Source organism: Pseudonaja textilis, chromosome 1, assembly GCF_049901715.1.
Source record: "Pseudonaja textilis isolate UNSWEBS1 chromosome 1, rPseTex1.2, whole genome shotgun sequence".
Classification (NCBI taxonomy): domain Eukaryota; kingdom Metazoa; phylum Chordata; class Lepidosauria; order Squamata; family Elapidae; genus Pseudonaja; species Pseudonaja textilis.
The window spans coordinates 196,137,250-196,153,648 of record NC_141990.1 but is presented as its reverse complement, the minus strand read 5'-3'; the positions used below and the strand labels follow the sequence as shown (position 1 = coordinate 196,153,648).

General features: G+C 40.1%; 1 protein-coding gene across 7 annotated transcripts in view; it reads left to right on the top strand.

Annotated features, from left to right (window-relative positions):
* GPD2 (glycerol-3-phosphate dehydrogenase 2) overlaps positions 1-16,399 on the top strand; it is a 106,200-nt gene that overhangs the window by 29,325 nt on the left and 60,476 nt on the right. For all 7 annotated transcript variants that reach the window (XR_015740778.1, XM_087920188.1, XM_026697205.2 and 4 more), the window contains exons 4-6: positions 4,896-5,020; positions 12,875-12,972; positions 16,198-16,361. Coding sequence is in view for 6 of the 7 variants with exons in the window: in XM_087920188.1 (XP_087776314.1) it covers positions 4,896-5,020; positions 12,875-12,972; positions 16,198-16,361 (387 nt within the window). In the remaining variant the exon portion in view is untranslated. The remainder of the gene's footprint in view (positions 1-4,895; positions 5,021-12,874; positions 12,973-16,197; positions 16,362-16,399) is intronic.

Genomic DNA, 16,399 nt, shown 5'->3' with positions numbered 1-16,399 from the left:
ACAGTTCTCAGTTCTGAAAACTTAAGAGGCTCATGCCTTTTGATATTCCAGAAGCATAGTTTCTAAGCATGGAGAATTCAACAAAGTGCCTTTTGTTTAAAAGATGAAATGAATATAATTTGAGCATTTGAGATTATCTCTTTGACTTGCCGGGCTTTCTACTATTCCTTTAATTTTTAATGTCATTGTCCAATATATCTATCTCATCTTAGCTGTGTGGGCAGCTTGTGCTTCATTTTATGACCTATTTTAAGGCTATTCTTTGCTAAGCCACTTTTCTGTCTTCTGCACAGAGGTGGATTTATAAACTGTACGGATGCAGATAGATAACTCAACAAGACGTCCATAACAAAGTACATTTATTGGTTCATCAGGTATCCTCATAACTCACATTTGTGACGAAGTTCTTCTTTAATGACCAATCCTTTGTATATCTGCCTTGTAGTAAAAGATGGTTATCTCCCGAGCCATCTCGTAGCGATAGAAAGCAGCTCCCATGAGTTAGGGAGTTCAGGCAAAAGTGAGGAAAACTCCCCCAACCCATCGAGGGTCAATTTAGTGGCCAATCAGGATTACAGATGTGGTCACGTGACATGGACTACATTTCCCAGGATACCTTTAACTACGTTTACCATGATGCATTCCCTTAAGGGGACAGCTCATAATTCCTAAGTAACTATCCAATTCCCATAGACTGGGTGGACAGCACAGTCACTTTGCTTTTAAGTCCTAAAGAGCTTCTGCCTTCCTAGTTGTGAATTGTCTTCTTAAAATTCCCATAATTCTTAACTAGTCAAAACTTGCAGTACAGGTAATCCTCAACTTATGACCATATTTGAGCCCAAAATTTATGTTGCTAAGTGAGAAATTTGTTAAGTGAGTTTTGTCCCATTTTACAGTTTTTCTTCGTTAAGTGAATCAGTGCAGTTCTTAAATTACTAACACGATTGTTAAGTAAGCCTGGTTTCCCCATTGACTTTGCTTGTCAGAAGGTCATAAAAGGGGATCACATGACTCCCGGACACTGCAACCGTCATAAATATGAATCAACCAAGCGTCCGAATGTAAATCACATGACCGTGGGGATGCTGCAACGGTCATAAGTATGAAAAATGGTCATAAGACTTTTTTTCAGTGCCATTGTAACTTTGAATGGTTACTAAATGAACTGTTGTAAGTTGAGAACCAGTTGTATGTGTAATGGTAATGCTGACATAGTAAACAAACAAATTTCCTATATTGAAATGTATTGGTAAGGATAACTAGGCAGGGTTGGAAGAGCAAATGAGAAAGAAGAGGAAAGTCATTTTTGAATGAGAAAAATTAAATCGGGTATTGTCTTTAGAATATGGGATCTACCGTATTTATCGGCGTATAACACGCACTTTCCCCCTGAAAATAGGGGCAAATGATGTATGCGTGTTATACGCGATGTCCGTTCCCAATAGTGCCTAGCGGCGGCGCAGCGTCGTGACGCTGCGCCCGCCGCATATTAAGGGAATGCGTGTTATACGCCTGTGCGTGTTATACGCCGATAAATATCGGTACTTCTTTACTAAAACCTCAAGATCTGTCAGCTAGTGCAGATGTTATGAATGGCGGTATCCGTGTTGGCGAACCTATGGCACCCGTGCCAGAAGTGACTCGTTGAGCCATCTCTGCCAGCACGCAAGAGCTCGCCTGGAAGAGCCCCACTGCACATGGGCGTGCACTGATTGTTGGGTATCTGGCGCACATGCATGGGGGCAGTGGGGGCACGGGAGACATACACGCATGTACAGAGACGCAGCATGCACGAGGGGGTCATGCACGCATGTGCAGAGACGCGCGACGTGGGGGAATTGTGCACGCATGTGGAGATGGATGGAGTGCGGGGGGATCGCGTGCATGTGCAGAGATGCATGGCTCATGGCGGGGAATCACACAGGCGCAGAGGCACACAGCGCGCAGGCACAGACATGCAGCGCACGGGCACGCAGTGTGCAGCGAGGGAATCGCATGCGCATGTGCAGTTGTGTGGCAGGGGGATTGCATGTGCATGCGTAGACATGGCACATGGGGCGATATGCATGCATGCGCAGAGATGCAGTGCGCAGTGGAGGGATTGTGCGCACATGCACAGGGGGTGTTGGGGGCCCCAGCATGCATTACCTTCTGGGTGCTCGCTCACGAGTGTGAGCTCAGGAGCATGCCTGCAATTATTGGCACAGGAGCTGAAATAGGTTAGCCACCACTGGCATATATAGAACCCCGGGTCCAGAGATTTATTTTGACTGTCGAATATGACGGACAATTTACCTTTTTAAAATCATTGGAATCACATGTTTCACTTACCTAAGATGTATTGCCATTGAATTTGCTCAGTATATTGTGGAAAAATCAGTCGACTTACATTCAGTAAACCATAGTTGTACAAAATATAGTTTTATGTGATGTGCAAACCTTTTTAAAAACTGTTATTGTAAAAAAAAAAGTAAAAAAAAAAAATTCTGAACCATTTTTTATTTGTCCCAGTACATTTTAGTCTATTTTTCTTTATATAGCAACTCTGGATTATAATGACTTTTAATTAGCTAGTAATCACATGTGTGGTTTTGGCCATATAAAAAGTGTTGACATGATTTGGAGGGAAAAGTACTAACCTTTATATTTTTAATTTCAAGTTTTATAATCCATTCCGTTTTTACATACACGGGGGTATGTTTTCTTTCTTCCTTAACTCCTATTTAAGTTTTTATTTTTATTTTGTTTCAAGTTTTTCAAATCCCCAATTCTGCTGAAGGATTATCTGCATTAGCCACCAGTATGACAATTTGGAGTGTATGTATCTCAAAAAAAGAGACTCAAACATCTTATTTTGTTTTGCATAACTTCAGTTGCATTATTTCTGGCCAAATTTTGCTAGATTTAGAAAGAGAGGAAGTACCTGTAGTATATGTAGGTTATCTTCTTTGGCAACTTCCTTGGTATTTGTTCTTTCACCGTGTATTTATTGCAGGGATATGATTTTGGTTTCATAATCAAATAAATATTTTCAGTGTTTATGGTAGGATTGGATGTAGCGGATGATGGAGATATATATATAGGAAAACCAAAGTTGAAGCCAATCTCTATTTATCGTTTTTGTAGTACATTTGTTGATTTGTATCAGTAGTTTTCTGAAATGTGAAATAATCATAGGCATTAATGAATTGTATATTGTTGCTCTTCATTCATGGGATTTGCTCTCATATTAAGTTTGATGCTTCACTTAGCAAATTCTGTTTTCTTTGTCTTTGATACGTTCGTGCCAAATTATTCCTGATTGTATCCATTAATCTTCAGTCACGTTTGACAAAAATAAATTGCTCTGATCTTCCAAAGTTACCGGGAATAATTAGTTTTTTTTTTAAGGACATGAAAGTTTAGGGCAACCAAGAGAGGCTAATGAGGCTGTTTGTACTGTAATAAAGTATAGTGGAATCTTTAAGGTAATGGAAGCTAAAGGAGAGCGGCAGAGGACTGATAGTTTACACTTCCTCCTTGTAGCTGCAGAATCATGCTACTCCTTTTCCACCCTCTGTTAAAATCTTGCAGTACTTGCTTTCATTCTTCCTGTTTCCTTCCTTAAGTGGCTTTGTATGAGTGATTGCCACATGGAAAGTGCATTGACAGTGGTTGTGACATTAGCATTGTTACTTTATTCAGTTTTGAAAGAAGCACTTAGCAATAGCAGTTAGACTTATATACTGCTTCACAGTGTTTTACAGCCCTCTCTTTACAGGGTCAGCATATTGCTCCCAACAATCTGGCTACTCATTTTGCTGACCTTGGATGGAAGGCTGAGTCAACCTTGAGCCTGTTGAAACCCAAACTGCCGAACTGCTGGCAGCCAGCAGTCAGCAGAAGTAGCCTGCAGTACTGCATTCTAACCACTGCGCCACTGCAGCTCCATAAAATAGCAGTCGAACATAGATTGTATTAGATGTGATTTCCCCTCCTCCTCCTAAAAGAAATTTCATTTCAGGTGTTCTGTAGGTGTTTATTTTAACTGCATTTACTTTCCACGTGATTATATTTTACAAAACAATAGAAAGGGCAGGGGAAAAAAGTCTGAAAATTAATAATGAGGTATGGAGTTCAAAGTCAGTCTCAAGGTAGTGATTGTATACTTGAACACATTAGTTAGAGAAGAGATGTTATCAGTATTACATTACAGTTTACATTTAGGACAAAATATGAATTAGTTGCAACCTCCCCAAAGCCCATTAATCTTCTATCCATCTCCTGTTCTACTTTTATAATTTTCTACCTGGTGAAAAGTTCTGAAGAACTTGAAAGCTTGCGCTCTCCTCTGAATTGAGTGACTCTAATTAAAGATATAACTCAATATTGATTTTTTAATTTTTTTCTACAGATATATAGATTATATATAGATTCATACATTGTTGTTCTGTTAAAAAAAACACATGCAAATTTAAAAGACCATTAATAATAATAATTGTTCGATTATGATTAATTACTTTGTTTAATTTGTTGTTCTCATGTATACCAATATCAAGGGTTGGAAAATAATGTGATAACTATGTCTAGGCCTGAATTTTTCTTCTGACCTGCATTAACTTAATTTCATTAGAATCACTTATCTAAATTTTTTAATTGTCCTTGTATATTAATGAGAAGGGGAAAGGTTTTATGTATTCTCAATTTCCTTCTTCAATCATTTTCATGTCTCCAGTATTTATGACTTAAGTCAAAATATTTCCCTGAAAAGAATGCCACACTTCACTGCTAAAAAGATGACATTATATACTTTGAATACAATATTCAGAGCAGTTATTTTTCTATGATTGTCTGTACCCTAGAGAAGGGTCTTGTATAATTTAAGAAGTTAATTTGGTCTTCTGGTTATGCAGGCCTCAGCACAGCTCTTGTAGAACGGGATGATTTCGGATCAGGGACTAGCAGCAGAAGTACTAAATTGATCCATGGTGGAGTGAGATATCTACAGAAGGCCATCATGAAGTTGGATTTTGACCAGGTAATTGTTTATGATGGCTGCTATAAAGCAAAACAATATATTGCTTGATCTAATTAAATTGGTTCTCACACTTATGATTTTTAACACACTATTTGTTTTGAACTGTTTTAAACCTCGAGAATATAGGCAGAAAATGTATATATAGAAGAAATGCATAAGCAATTAAAATTATGGAATGTTCTCCCATGAGCTGTTCAGAGCATCCAGTGATGGGAAGGTGCTTCAGTCCCTTCTCGGAAGGCTGGGCTTAAACTTGAGGACACTCCTCCTCCTCCACGAGACTCCTCCTTAGCGTCCCCAGTTTTAGCTCAGCCTTTCTTCAGACAGGTTGTGTTATTGTTTTCCAGGTCGGAACAGAACACTGGCGATTTAGCTGATTTAGCTGATTTATTTCTCAGGTCAGGTAAAACCATAGTTTCTGTCACCAACTATGCCCACTACCCCTGGGAACCTCCAAAAGTCTTTTCGTTCATTTTTTTTTTTTTAACGTTCCAGCCTCCTGAGGCTAAAGCCTCATAAACGGGGAGGCTTATCTTTCCAATCTGCCCTGAGGCTAAAAGCCTCTCATTTCAGAGACATGCTGCCTTAAATTTCTAAACAAGGAGACTTATCTCTCCGATCTCCCAGCCGGCTGAGTAAACGCTCTGTCCCTTCGAGGTTTGAAGCTTCCATTTAAAAGTGCAGCCTTTCCCCCTTTTTATTACGAGGCTTTCCCTGCAAAACTCCTCAGGGCAGGGAATTAGCCCCTGTGCCTTCCCGCTGAGCAGTTTTGCTTTCAGCAGGCCGGGCAGTGATAGCTGCTTTAGTTTTCATTCTGCCATGAAGCGGCCGCCATTTTAAAAGCCGCATGGTTAAATTTGTTGAGTAATTGTTACTGTCTGTGAGGCAAGTTACCCAATCTGGGAATGGGGGGCGGGGGGGGGGCTACCACCAGTCGACTGGATGATAGAGGACTTGACTGCTGGATTCTGTTGGGTATATGGATACACCAACTGGTTTGGGTGAATAAATATATAAACCTAGGTTTAAGTGTTTGCAGCTTTAGCACAAAACTGCAATGTAATTTGATAATTAAGGTGCAGTTGCAAGCAGCAGTAATAAGCAATGAGAGACGTAACACTTCCTGGTTTCTGGTTACTGTTTTCCGGGTGTGGAGTGGGGTGTTACGGTCTCCATATTTGATATTACAAGTACTTAATTCAAAAATTGACTGATTTAAATTCTACAAATCTTTAAGTTATTAATATATATATATGCGTGTGTGTGTGTTTGTGTGTGTGTGGGGGGTGTCCGTGTATGTATGTATGTATGTATGTATGTATGTGAATATATATATATATATATATCACCTGACATCCCCGTATTTACAGGATTATTCCGCCCATAATTATTTAAATACTTGCTGTTTAAGGCCAAGAACACTGCACAGCCGGAAAATACGAGTACACCCCCCCCACCAAATACTCCAGGGGAAGCAGAGGATCTCATATTCTCTCAACCAGTTATATGTGTGTGTGTGTGTGTGTGTGTGTGTGTGTGTGTATAACAAAGCAAAACAGAACAAGGAGACAACATTTGCTAAAGGCATTGGGGAACTATTTATTCCAGGATCCCCTGCCCCTTAAGGGAGGAGGCCGCTAGATGTTCCAGCCACCTAATTTCATGGCCTCTTTAAATTGCTAATCTATCAAAGGCATTACCATGGCCAGCAACTACAGCTCCAGTTCTGGACTAACTGCTAAAAATAGAGATAAGTCCATGGAGCCGAAAAACACCTCTTAAGGCAGCAGAGAAAGATGCACGCAGATGTCATCTGGCATTAAAAAGGCAGGTGGAAAAACGTACACAAGCAGCTGCACAGCCTACCTCTTCACCACTCAACATACCCTCTACCTCACTGGCCCAGAACCCTCTAACCGCCCCTCTGGATTTATCCAGAAGGAGCAGCATATTGACACAACCTCCCCAGGAGGCTCTTTCTAACATTCTCTCCCCAAGAAGGGCCCCAGAGGCAACATTCACTCCAACTGCAGCTAGCCTCAGACAAATGGAGGAACTTCCGGAGGAAATGCCTGCCAACATGAGGGTGTGGATGGAGCTAGCTATCCAGAAGGGCATATCAGCAGGTGTCCAACAGGCTATTCAGGCAGGACGAACTCCCTCAGCTTCGGTTTGTGGATCTCTTTCTGAACGATCTCTGGGCATCATGGATCCACATCTTCATCAGGTACCCCCCCCCACGCAGAACTATCGTTGCCCACTGTCAGAGACCCTCAGTACACACAGGATATGGGAGATCAAGGGGATCCAATGGATCAAATGGAGGAGGGGTCGGTATACACCTTTGACCAGTTATTGTCAGGTGGATCCGCTAGAAGGGGGGATGTCTGAAGATGAAGGCTTCTCACCTGTCCTCCCCGTGTTTACAGGATTATTCTGCCCACAATTATTTAAATCCTTGCTGTTTAAGGCCAAGAACACTGCACGGCTGGATAATATGGGTACCCCTCCCCCACTAAATACTCCAGGGGAAGCAGAGGATCTCATATTCTCTCAACCAGTCAATGAGGCAGAGGTTATCCCTGTGCCACACATGTTTTCCAATTTAGTGCAAAAACAATGGGCTGCAGCAGCCTCATATCCCACTCCCACAGGACATGATAAAAAATACTATAATTTGGCACCTGAGTTCTCTAAATTGCTAACACCCCAGAAGTAGATGAGCCTATCATTGCGCTTGCATCTTCCTCAGCCATTCCAAGTGAAGCTGAAGAGGGTCTTAAGCCTGAGGAAAAGAGGGCGGAACTAGCCCTCCATAGGGCACATGTCTTGGATGGATGGGCCATCAGAGCGGCCACAGCTGCCTCCTTTTTCACCAGATCATCTCTCAGATAGCTCTGCCACCTGAGGGATACCATTCCAGCCTCAAACATTAGGGCACATCTCGATGTGGCTAAATTAATCGCCGCTGCAGAGTTTTCAGCAGACGCTACCTTCAATGTAGTTAAATTTTCCTCTAAGGGCCATTGCTTCCCAAATTGTGGCCACAAGGTTACTTTGGCTCAGGCATTGGCAGGCAGACGTCAAGCACAACTGGCGGCTTGCCTCAGCTCCCAACTCAGAGAACAAACTATTTGGCAGTGCGCTTAAACCCCTCCTAATTGAAACCAGAACCAAAAAGAAAATTCTTCCCTCTCTTTTTCGTCGATCAGAGTCCAGATCACCACAGCCCTTTCGTAAGGGTTCCTTTTGTCCCTTCTACCAACCCTACTATCCAAGATTTCAACGACAGCCTGGATTCAGACAACAGACAGATAGAATTGAACCTGGGGACAGATATAGAAGGGGCCTCCATCCTAGGAGACAATTTCAAGGAACAGGATCTAGGCCCTTCCGCAGGTCCAAGTAACGACCACAATGAGATTCCCATTGGTGGTCACCTAAAAAGGTTTGCCGACCAATGGGACTCCTCTACCACTGACGCATGGGTCAGGAACACAGTAAGATTTGGTCTGGCACTGGAGTTCAGCACCACCCCCCCGGGATTTTTTTATGAAGTCCCCAATTTCCAGGGACATAGAAAAAAGGTTTCTCACGGACACAGCCATAGCACATCTACTAGAGATCCGGGCCATACAACCCGTCCCTTCTAATCAGAAAGGACTTGGTTTTTATTCGCACCTCTTCATGGTCCCTAAAAGTTCAGGGGAGAGGAGGGAGGGCAATCCTGGACTTAAAATGTCTAAACCAATATTTCGTTTACCGAAAATGTAAAATGACCACTCTCCACTCCATCTTACTCAGCATCAGAAAAAACAATGTCCTGACTTCCATAGATCTCACCGAACCTTACTTACATATCCCAATTAGGCCCTCACATTTCAATTCCTTCATTTCTGTTACAACACCGTCCATTACGAATATATTGCTCTCCCGTTTGGCCTAGCTTCAGCTCTCAGAACTTTTACAAAGGTCTTGGCTGCATTGGCAGCATCACTCAGAGATACGTCCATCCGACTTCAATGCTACTTGGATGACATTTTTATTGTGGCATCTTCCATCATTCAAGCAAATTTGAACACTCAAACTACACTTGTAACCCTACAACAACATGGGTTCTCAATCAATTGGTCAAAAAGTCATTTAACACCCTCTACTAGACTCATTCACCTTGGCGCCATCATTGACACCCTGGAAGGCAAAGTTTTCCTCTCCCCGACAGACAAGAAAGCATTAGAGATTTGGCTCAACAGATCAGAACTCTTAGGAAAGTACAACTATGTCTCCTTTCTAAATTGCTCAGAAAAATGATTTCTTGTATTTCTATTATCCCTTGGGCCTGGTTCCATGCAAGAACCCTGCAATGGTTCTTGTTGCCATACCAACGTGCCGGGAGAGACGACGCCAGGACTTGCGTAAAAGTTCCATCAACCGTTCTCAGGTCTCTACAATGGTGGACACAACCCAAAATCAACAAGGGATGCCCTTTCAAGGATCCACACAGGTCGATTGTTACAACAGACGCCAGTCTAGTGGGATGGGGCCCCCACTTCCAATGACATACAGCACAAGGCCTTTGGATGGATTGATTCAGAATTTGTTGGAAGAAAAAGCGAGCATGGCCAGGCGAGCATGGTTCGCGGACCTGAAGGACCTCTCGATGGTACCACCGTGGAGGACCCCATCATCGGTCATATCGTGTCTCGAGGCCCAGTGCTAAACCCGGACCCCCAATGGCTAAACTTAGCCATATGGAAGTTGAACGGCGACGTCTGAGAGATGAACACCTTTCTACTCAAGTTATTCACACTATTCAGTCGGTTCAACGTCCTTTGACAAAACGAATCTATGATGCCACCTGGCCTAGCTTCTGCCATTGGTGTCAGAGCGTTCAGATCGACCCCACTTCCCCATCAGTAGCGCAGTTATTAGAATTTTTAGAGGAGGGCCTAAACAAAGGGTTATCACCCAAAACTCTGTGGAGACAGGTGGCAGTCCTGGATTCGGTCATTTCTTGGGATGATCTTACCTCTATATCCCACCACCCTCGCATTTGCAGTTTTCTGTGCAGTGCCAAGAACCTGAGGCTCCCCGTAGTGCACCGATATCCAACTTGGGACTTAAATAATGCACTATTGGCTGTTACTACAAGTCCCTTCGAGCCACTATGGACCACAACGCTTCAATTTCTAACCTACAAAGTAGTTTTCCTGACTGCAATTACATCTGCCCGAAGAATCTCCAAACTAGTTGCATTGTCGGTGCGCAAAGATCTCTGCATTTTCCATTTGGATAGAGTGGTTCTCAGACCAGATCCCTCCTTCATTCCAAAAGTTAATTTGGCATTCCATAGAGTTCAAGAGCTGGTGCTCCCAAATTTTTGCTCACGTCCATCACACAGGCTCGAACACCAATGGCACCGCTTGGATGTAAGAAGAGCCTTACGCATCTACTTAGAGCTCACGGTGCCCTCCAGAAAGACAGAAGCCCTCTTTGTGTCCTTTCAGCCTAACACCCTGGGGTGCAAGGTTTCACCCTCTACCATAGGGAGATGGCTAAGGGCCACCATTGCTAAGTCGTACGACTCTCACTCAATTCCAGTGCCCCAAGGCATTACCGCTTACTCCACCAGGAGTGCAGCCACCACAGCAGCATGGACGACCCAAGCTACAATAGAGGAGATTTGCCGAGCTGCAACCTGGGCTTCTCCATCTCAATTTATTAGAAATTATAAAATTGACGTATTTGCTTCTGCTGAGGCTTCATTTGGTAGGCGAGTTTTGCAGCAAGTTATTTCAGAGACAGTTAGGTCTGCAACCCAGACGGAGTCCCTCCTTAGGACAGTGCCAAGCTTTGGTATGTCCCATCACTGGATGCTCTGAACAGCCCATAGGAGAGAGGGCGTTGGTACTTACCTGATACGCCCGTTCAATGTGAGCTGTGCAGAGCATCCAGCCCCTCCCTTTTATTCTGTCTGGTAGGGGGTCTGTTCCGGCCAGGGTTATTACATAGGCTTAAGCATATAGGGTATCAGTACCTCGGCTTCACAAAACTGGGGACGCTAAGGAGGAGTCTCGTGGAGGAGGAGGAGAGTGTCCTCAAGTTTAAGCCCAGACTTCCTAGAAGAGACTGAAGCACCTTCCCATCACTGGATTCTCTGAACAGCTCACAGAACGGGCGTATCAGGTAAGTACCAACGCCCTTTTTATGTTAGTATTTGGTCAAGCAACTGAAATGCAAAGTACACATTTTAATAAACTGACCCTTTGATAGCACTTTATTTTATTTATTAAATTTGGGTTCAAATTCTCACTAGTAGGGAAAAAAATCCTAAAGCATGTTATGCTACGATCTTATTGTTTTGTAAACAAAAGAAGGACTTTCCATATGTTTTAAGACAATTTATATTATCTGTGGAAGTATTTGTATCCTTTTCAAGTAGCGGTACCATTTTATAAGTTTGTGTGATAGGGCAACTGCCCAAAAATGTAAAAATGCTCCAATGTATGGAAGATTATCAAATCTGACAAGATCTCTTCATTTGTATGTCTATCTCATAAAGGTTTCCTGATCTTTTGACAATGTTAAATGCCTTCCTTCAAAAATGAATAATTTGGGTTCTTAATGCCTGATTTATAGTGAACCTTAGTTTCCCTCTTCTCACTTATACACTGAACTAACTGTTTCATAGTGCATTTCTACATATTACGACTAAATTCTGCAGGCAGATCATTTTTGGTAGAAATAATTATCTCCTTATCTTGATTCTAAGTCCTTCTATTTCATTATACCATATTTTGATCTTAATCACATATGGAAGTTGAGGTTTGACCAGTTTATTTCCCTTAATGCAGTCATTATATTTCCTCTGAAAGAACCAACAATTTAATTTGCCCCTTTTATAGCCATATCACGGTGGTGTCTCAAATTCATTTGTAATTACCAGATCTTTTTCACACATGGTGTTTCCAACTTAGTTGTGCCTCCTCCCATAACCGTACATAGGAATTTTGTCCTTGCTTCAGGGTTCTCGTTTTACATTCCTCAGATATCTTCTGCTAGCTGTTGGTCATGTAAAATCTTATATTTTACTCAAAAACAAATTTGACGTGTGTGTAATGCTGGGAAAATAGTATATCCTTAGAAAATGGATGTAATTAAATACTAGTGTGGGGTGTAAAAATGCTGTGGTAATTGTAGTTTTTACTCTTTCAGAAGTTTTGAACTCTACACAGTTTTGAGTTCCCGACTGATATTTTGAATTTGAATCAGTATTTATTTTAACAGAACACTTTCTGGATGGGCAAACAGCAAAATTCAAATTTCCTTGAATTTAGTTGATTAATTCCAGATATTCTGTTATTAATTAAACGTTTTTTAATTAATAACATTTTTATGTTATAAAGTAGAGCTATAAGAATATGAAATAAATACTGAATTGTCTATTTTTAAAACAATAATTGGTACATATTAATTTAAAAACTGCATAGACTGCTGTAATTCATCTCCATAAAACTAGAACTAGTATAGGAAGTCCTTGACTTACAACACTTACAACACTGTTCAAAGGTACAATGGCACTGAAAAAAGTGACATGACCATTTTTCACACTTACCATCCCCATGGTCACATGATCAAATTTCAAATTTCACTTGGCAACTGACTCATTTATATAGTTATATTTTTTGGTCAGAGAATGACCTCTACAAATTTTTATTACAATCATACTTTCTAAGGTTTCTTTTAATACTTCAGGGAGTCCACAAAATAGCAGCAGATATTGGTTGGCAGTATCATTAGAATCAGTTCAGCAAACTCTTTATTATTTCTTTTTTTCTTTTTATTTTTTTTTAGTATAGAATGGTGAAAGAAGCCCTCCATGAACGTGCCAACTTGCTTGAAATTGCTCCTCATTTATCTGCTCCTCTGCCTATAATGCTTCCAGTTTACAAGTAAGTTATTCAAAATTTATCCCGTTTTATTTGCTTGGCAGGTTATTCTTACGTTTTAATCTGTATCACAGTTATAGTGCTTTTTTTCCTATGGGTTATTTTTTATTTTTGTTTTGTTTTGCTTTTGCTAGTGTCAAGCCTAATTTTTTTTTACTTTACAAGAGCAAAACATTGCCATTATTTTATAGAAGTGTAATGTGAAATCTTTTGAACCATTGATTTCATTTGTTTTAATCTGGTATGGCAAATGCACAAAGAATCCTGTTGACATTTCACTGACAGATTGATTACAGTGGCAGGAACCTTTGATGTTGCTATACTATAACTATGCTTGAATTAAATCTTGATTAGCCATCTCAGAACTGAAACTTACATGTTTGTATGTTCATCAGTGTTTATGTGCATTTATTTATTTATAATGATATCTACTTTCTAAATGTTGGAATCATGTCTGCATCTCTGTAGAATAAAAAGGGAGAAAATAAGATGCAAATGTAGGCATGCTGTTAATTTTTTTGACTTCTCAAATGCCTTGAGAAAGAAAAATACATAAGTAGCTTTCTTACTCTGTTTAGAGTTACAGACCAATGCTTTACCTTAAATTAGTCAATGAGATGTGAAAAAAAGTATTCAATTAATGTTCCTGAATAATAATAATAATTTATTAAATTTGAATTATGCCTGATTCTCAATTATTCTGGACAATCAAAAAAAAAATTCAGTAAAACATAAAATTATAAGTAAATGCAGAAATATATGCTGTTTAGGATTTACAGAAGGATGCATCTGAGGGGATGTTACTGGAAGAGAATATTTAAGTGTGTGGTAACTTATCTATTTGAATGTTGAGCTTTAAAGTGGTTCTGGGGGAAAGATCTTAGTCTGAGATGATGTCTTACCCTGGGTTTCTACGTGACTTTCTAAAGTGAATGACGTTTTGAGACTTAGTTTCACACATCCCAGCACAATGACTCACAAAGAATACACTAAACATGGAGAAACATCAAGGATTGGAGAGAGAAGTCATAAAACCTAAATAAACATATCCTGCTTGGATAATGTGGTGTTATGTTATCCAGGAAAAACATGGTGATGCTACAGCACTTCCAGAACATATCTTGCAAATATAATTCTGGCACATTGTACTTGCCATATCTCAGAGTAAAAGTATTCAAGTTTGCTTTGGTCTCCATCGGTTCAGATGCCTTGCAAGAAAGGGAATTTTGAAACATCATCCAAGTCATTTAAATAAGACTTCTTATTATGTAAGAAGCTTCAAATGCCTATCGGCTGCTTGTTTATGTACTATTGTTAGAAACCTGTTAACTAAACTTTAGAAACATTAGTATGCAAATCATCAGTCATTGCTCTTTTTTGCCCAAGCATGCACAATTTCTATTGCCTTAAGAGCTGCAGCTGGCTTTACGTTATCCAACACTTTATTCCGAAAATTGGCCAGGCCAGGTCCAATATGAAAGTTCAGCAGCTTTAAGGGATGAAATCTCTTTTAAGTGCTTGTGAAGTTTAAGGCATTTAAAGGAATTCCATAGCTGAAGAACGTTAAAGACTAGCCCGTGTGATGTAGTAATTGTTTAAATACGCCTTGTCAAAGTAAAATGGAGAGTGACTACTTTTCTCACTCTGTGGCTCAACAGTCCAGTGAAGTTACTTTAATCTACTATGTTTTGAAGAGGATGACGTAGGGAAAGTTACCCTCAGGTTCCTACTAATTCCAAATTCACATAAATAGAATTGACAAAACACCTGATGGACCTCATAGCTTGTTAAGCAAGCTTCCTAAATAATGCAAATGGAATTATATGCTACACGTTGTTGTCCTGTTATCTGTATTTTTCCCCCTTTTGCTAGTAGAGTAGTGACTATATTTTCCCTGCAATAATCTTGCATAGGTGCTTGCTGATAAATTCTGGGTGGCTATAATAACCAAGAATAAAATTTATTAGCCAGCTTGAAGTTGAACATATTTTCCAAACAGTTAGCCATGTTTACTTTTAAGACCCATTGATGTCAGTAGATCTGTCTCCAAATCTGTTAGTTTGAAATCTCAAATATTGTTTAACATTTTCGTGTTCTAGTACAAAGACCTCTCTCTGTGTCTATGTGGGTAGGGGAGTGAAAACAGGTTTGAGTGTCAAGATGATTATTTTTATATCCTGACCATAGGATATTGGATACATAGTCCAGCCAGGTAATTGTAGACTTTTAAGCTGCTGTGTAATTCACATGGCAATAAATATCATTTTGGTGGAAAGAAATGATTTTATATTTAAAGTTTTTTTTTTCATTGAGTACTGATCGTTCTCTGTATGCTTGGATAGTTGCCCCCAATCATTAATATATTTAAAAATAAGAACATCAGAAAACTATATGAGCTGCAATGAATCCTCAGTTTTCCATGTAAGCCTATGAATCTGTTTGCTCATTTCTCTGGCTGGATTCATGTAAAAGGATAGGCTAGGCTAAAATGGAATTGAATAGCTTGTGACTCAGTACTGTAGGAATCCAAACAATATCTTAATATGTTACATAAACCAAGACACTAAGTTAAGGCAGTTCATTTAGATATTATGGGAATAAATCCCTCATTTTTTGTTAAAATGGGATTAGAAGATGTGTTATCTGAATGGTCCTTCTTCCCCACTCCCAGTATTTGATGCTTGAATCCAGCTGCACAGTAAAGCTTCATAGCCAAGTGATAATATGAACCTTGATCCCAGTGTCCACTTCTTTTTACTGAATTGATTGCATGCTAACAAATTTGGAGCCTTTCTGTTTTATAAATTACAGTTTCAGCCCTTGCAAATAAATATGCATCTATATTTGGGTGTGTTTGTATAACATCTGCTTCTCTTCCCAGAAACTCGGGATAACTTCAATAAATAACAAAATGAATTTTAAAAACATCTATCAAATTGAATAAAATAGTAATTGGAATAGTTATCTCTCACTTGTTCTTGGGTGGCCTCTTTTAACTGGAACATTGGCTTACAGAAAAACCCTGTTTTTCTTTAGGACAGCTAAAGATGTTCTTTTCTTTAGAACAGCTTTAGAACAGCTTTCCCACACATATCCAGATCTATTCTGACTTCTAAATTCTGTTTGAAGTTTTGGATTTGTTTTAAAAGAATGCCCATTGCAAAAAAAAAGGGGGGGGGGATTTGTTTTACATGCTTACGTGTTTATTTGTCATCTTTTTTTTTTTAGGTGGTGGCAACTGCCTTATTACTGGGTGGGAATTAAGCTGTATGACCTAGTAGCAGGAAGCCAATGTCTGAAAAGCAGCTATGTGCTTAGCAAATCCAGAGCTTTGGAACTCTTTCCTATGTTGCGGAAGGACAAACTCGTGGGCGCCATAGTCTACTATGATGGTATGTCCTCTCCTTCCTTGCCAGTGTTAAAAGCAGAA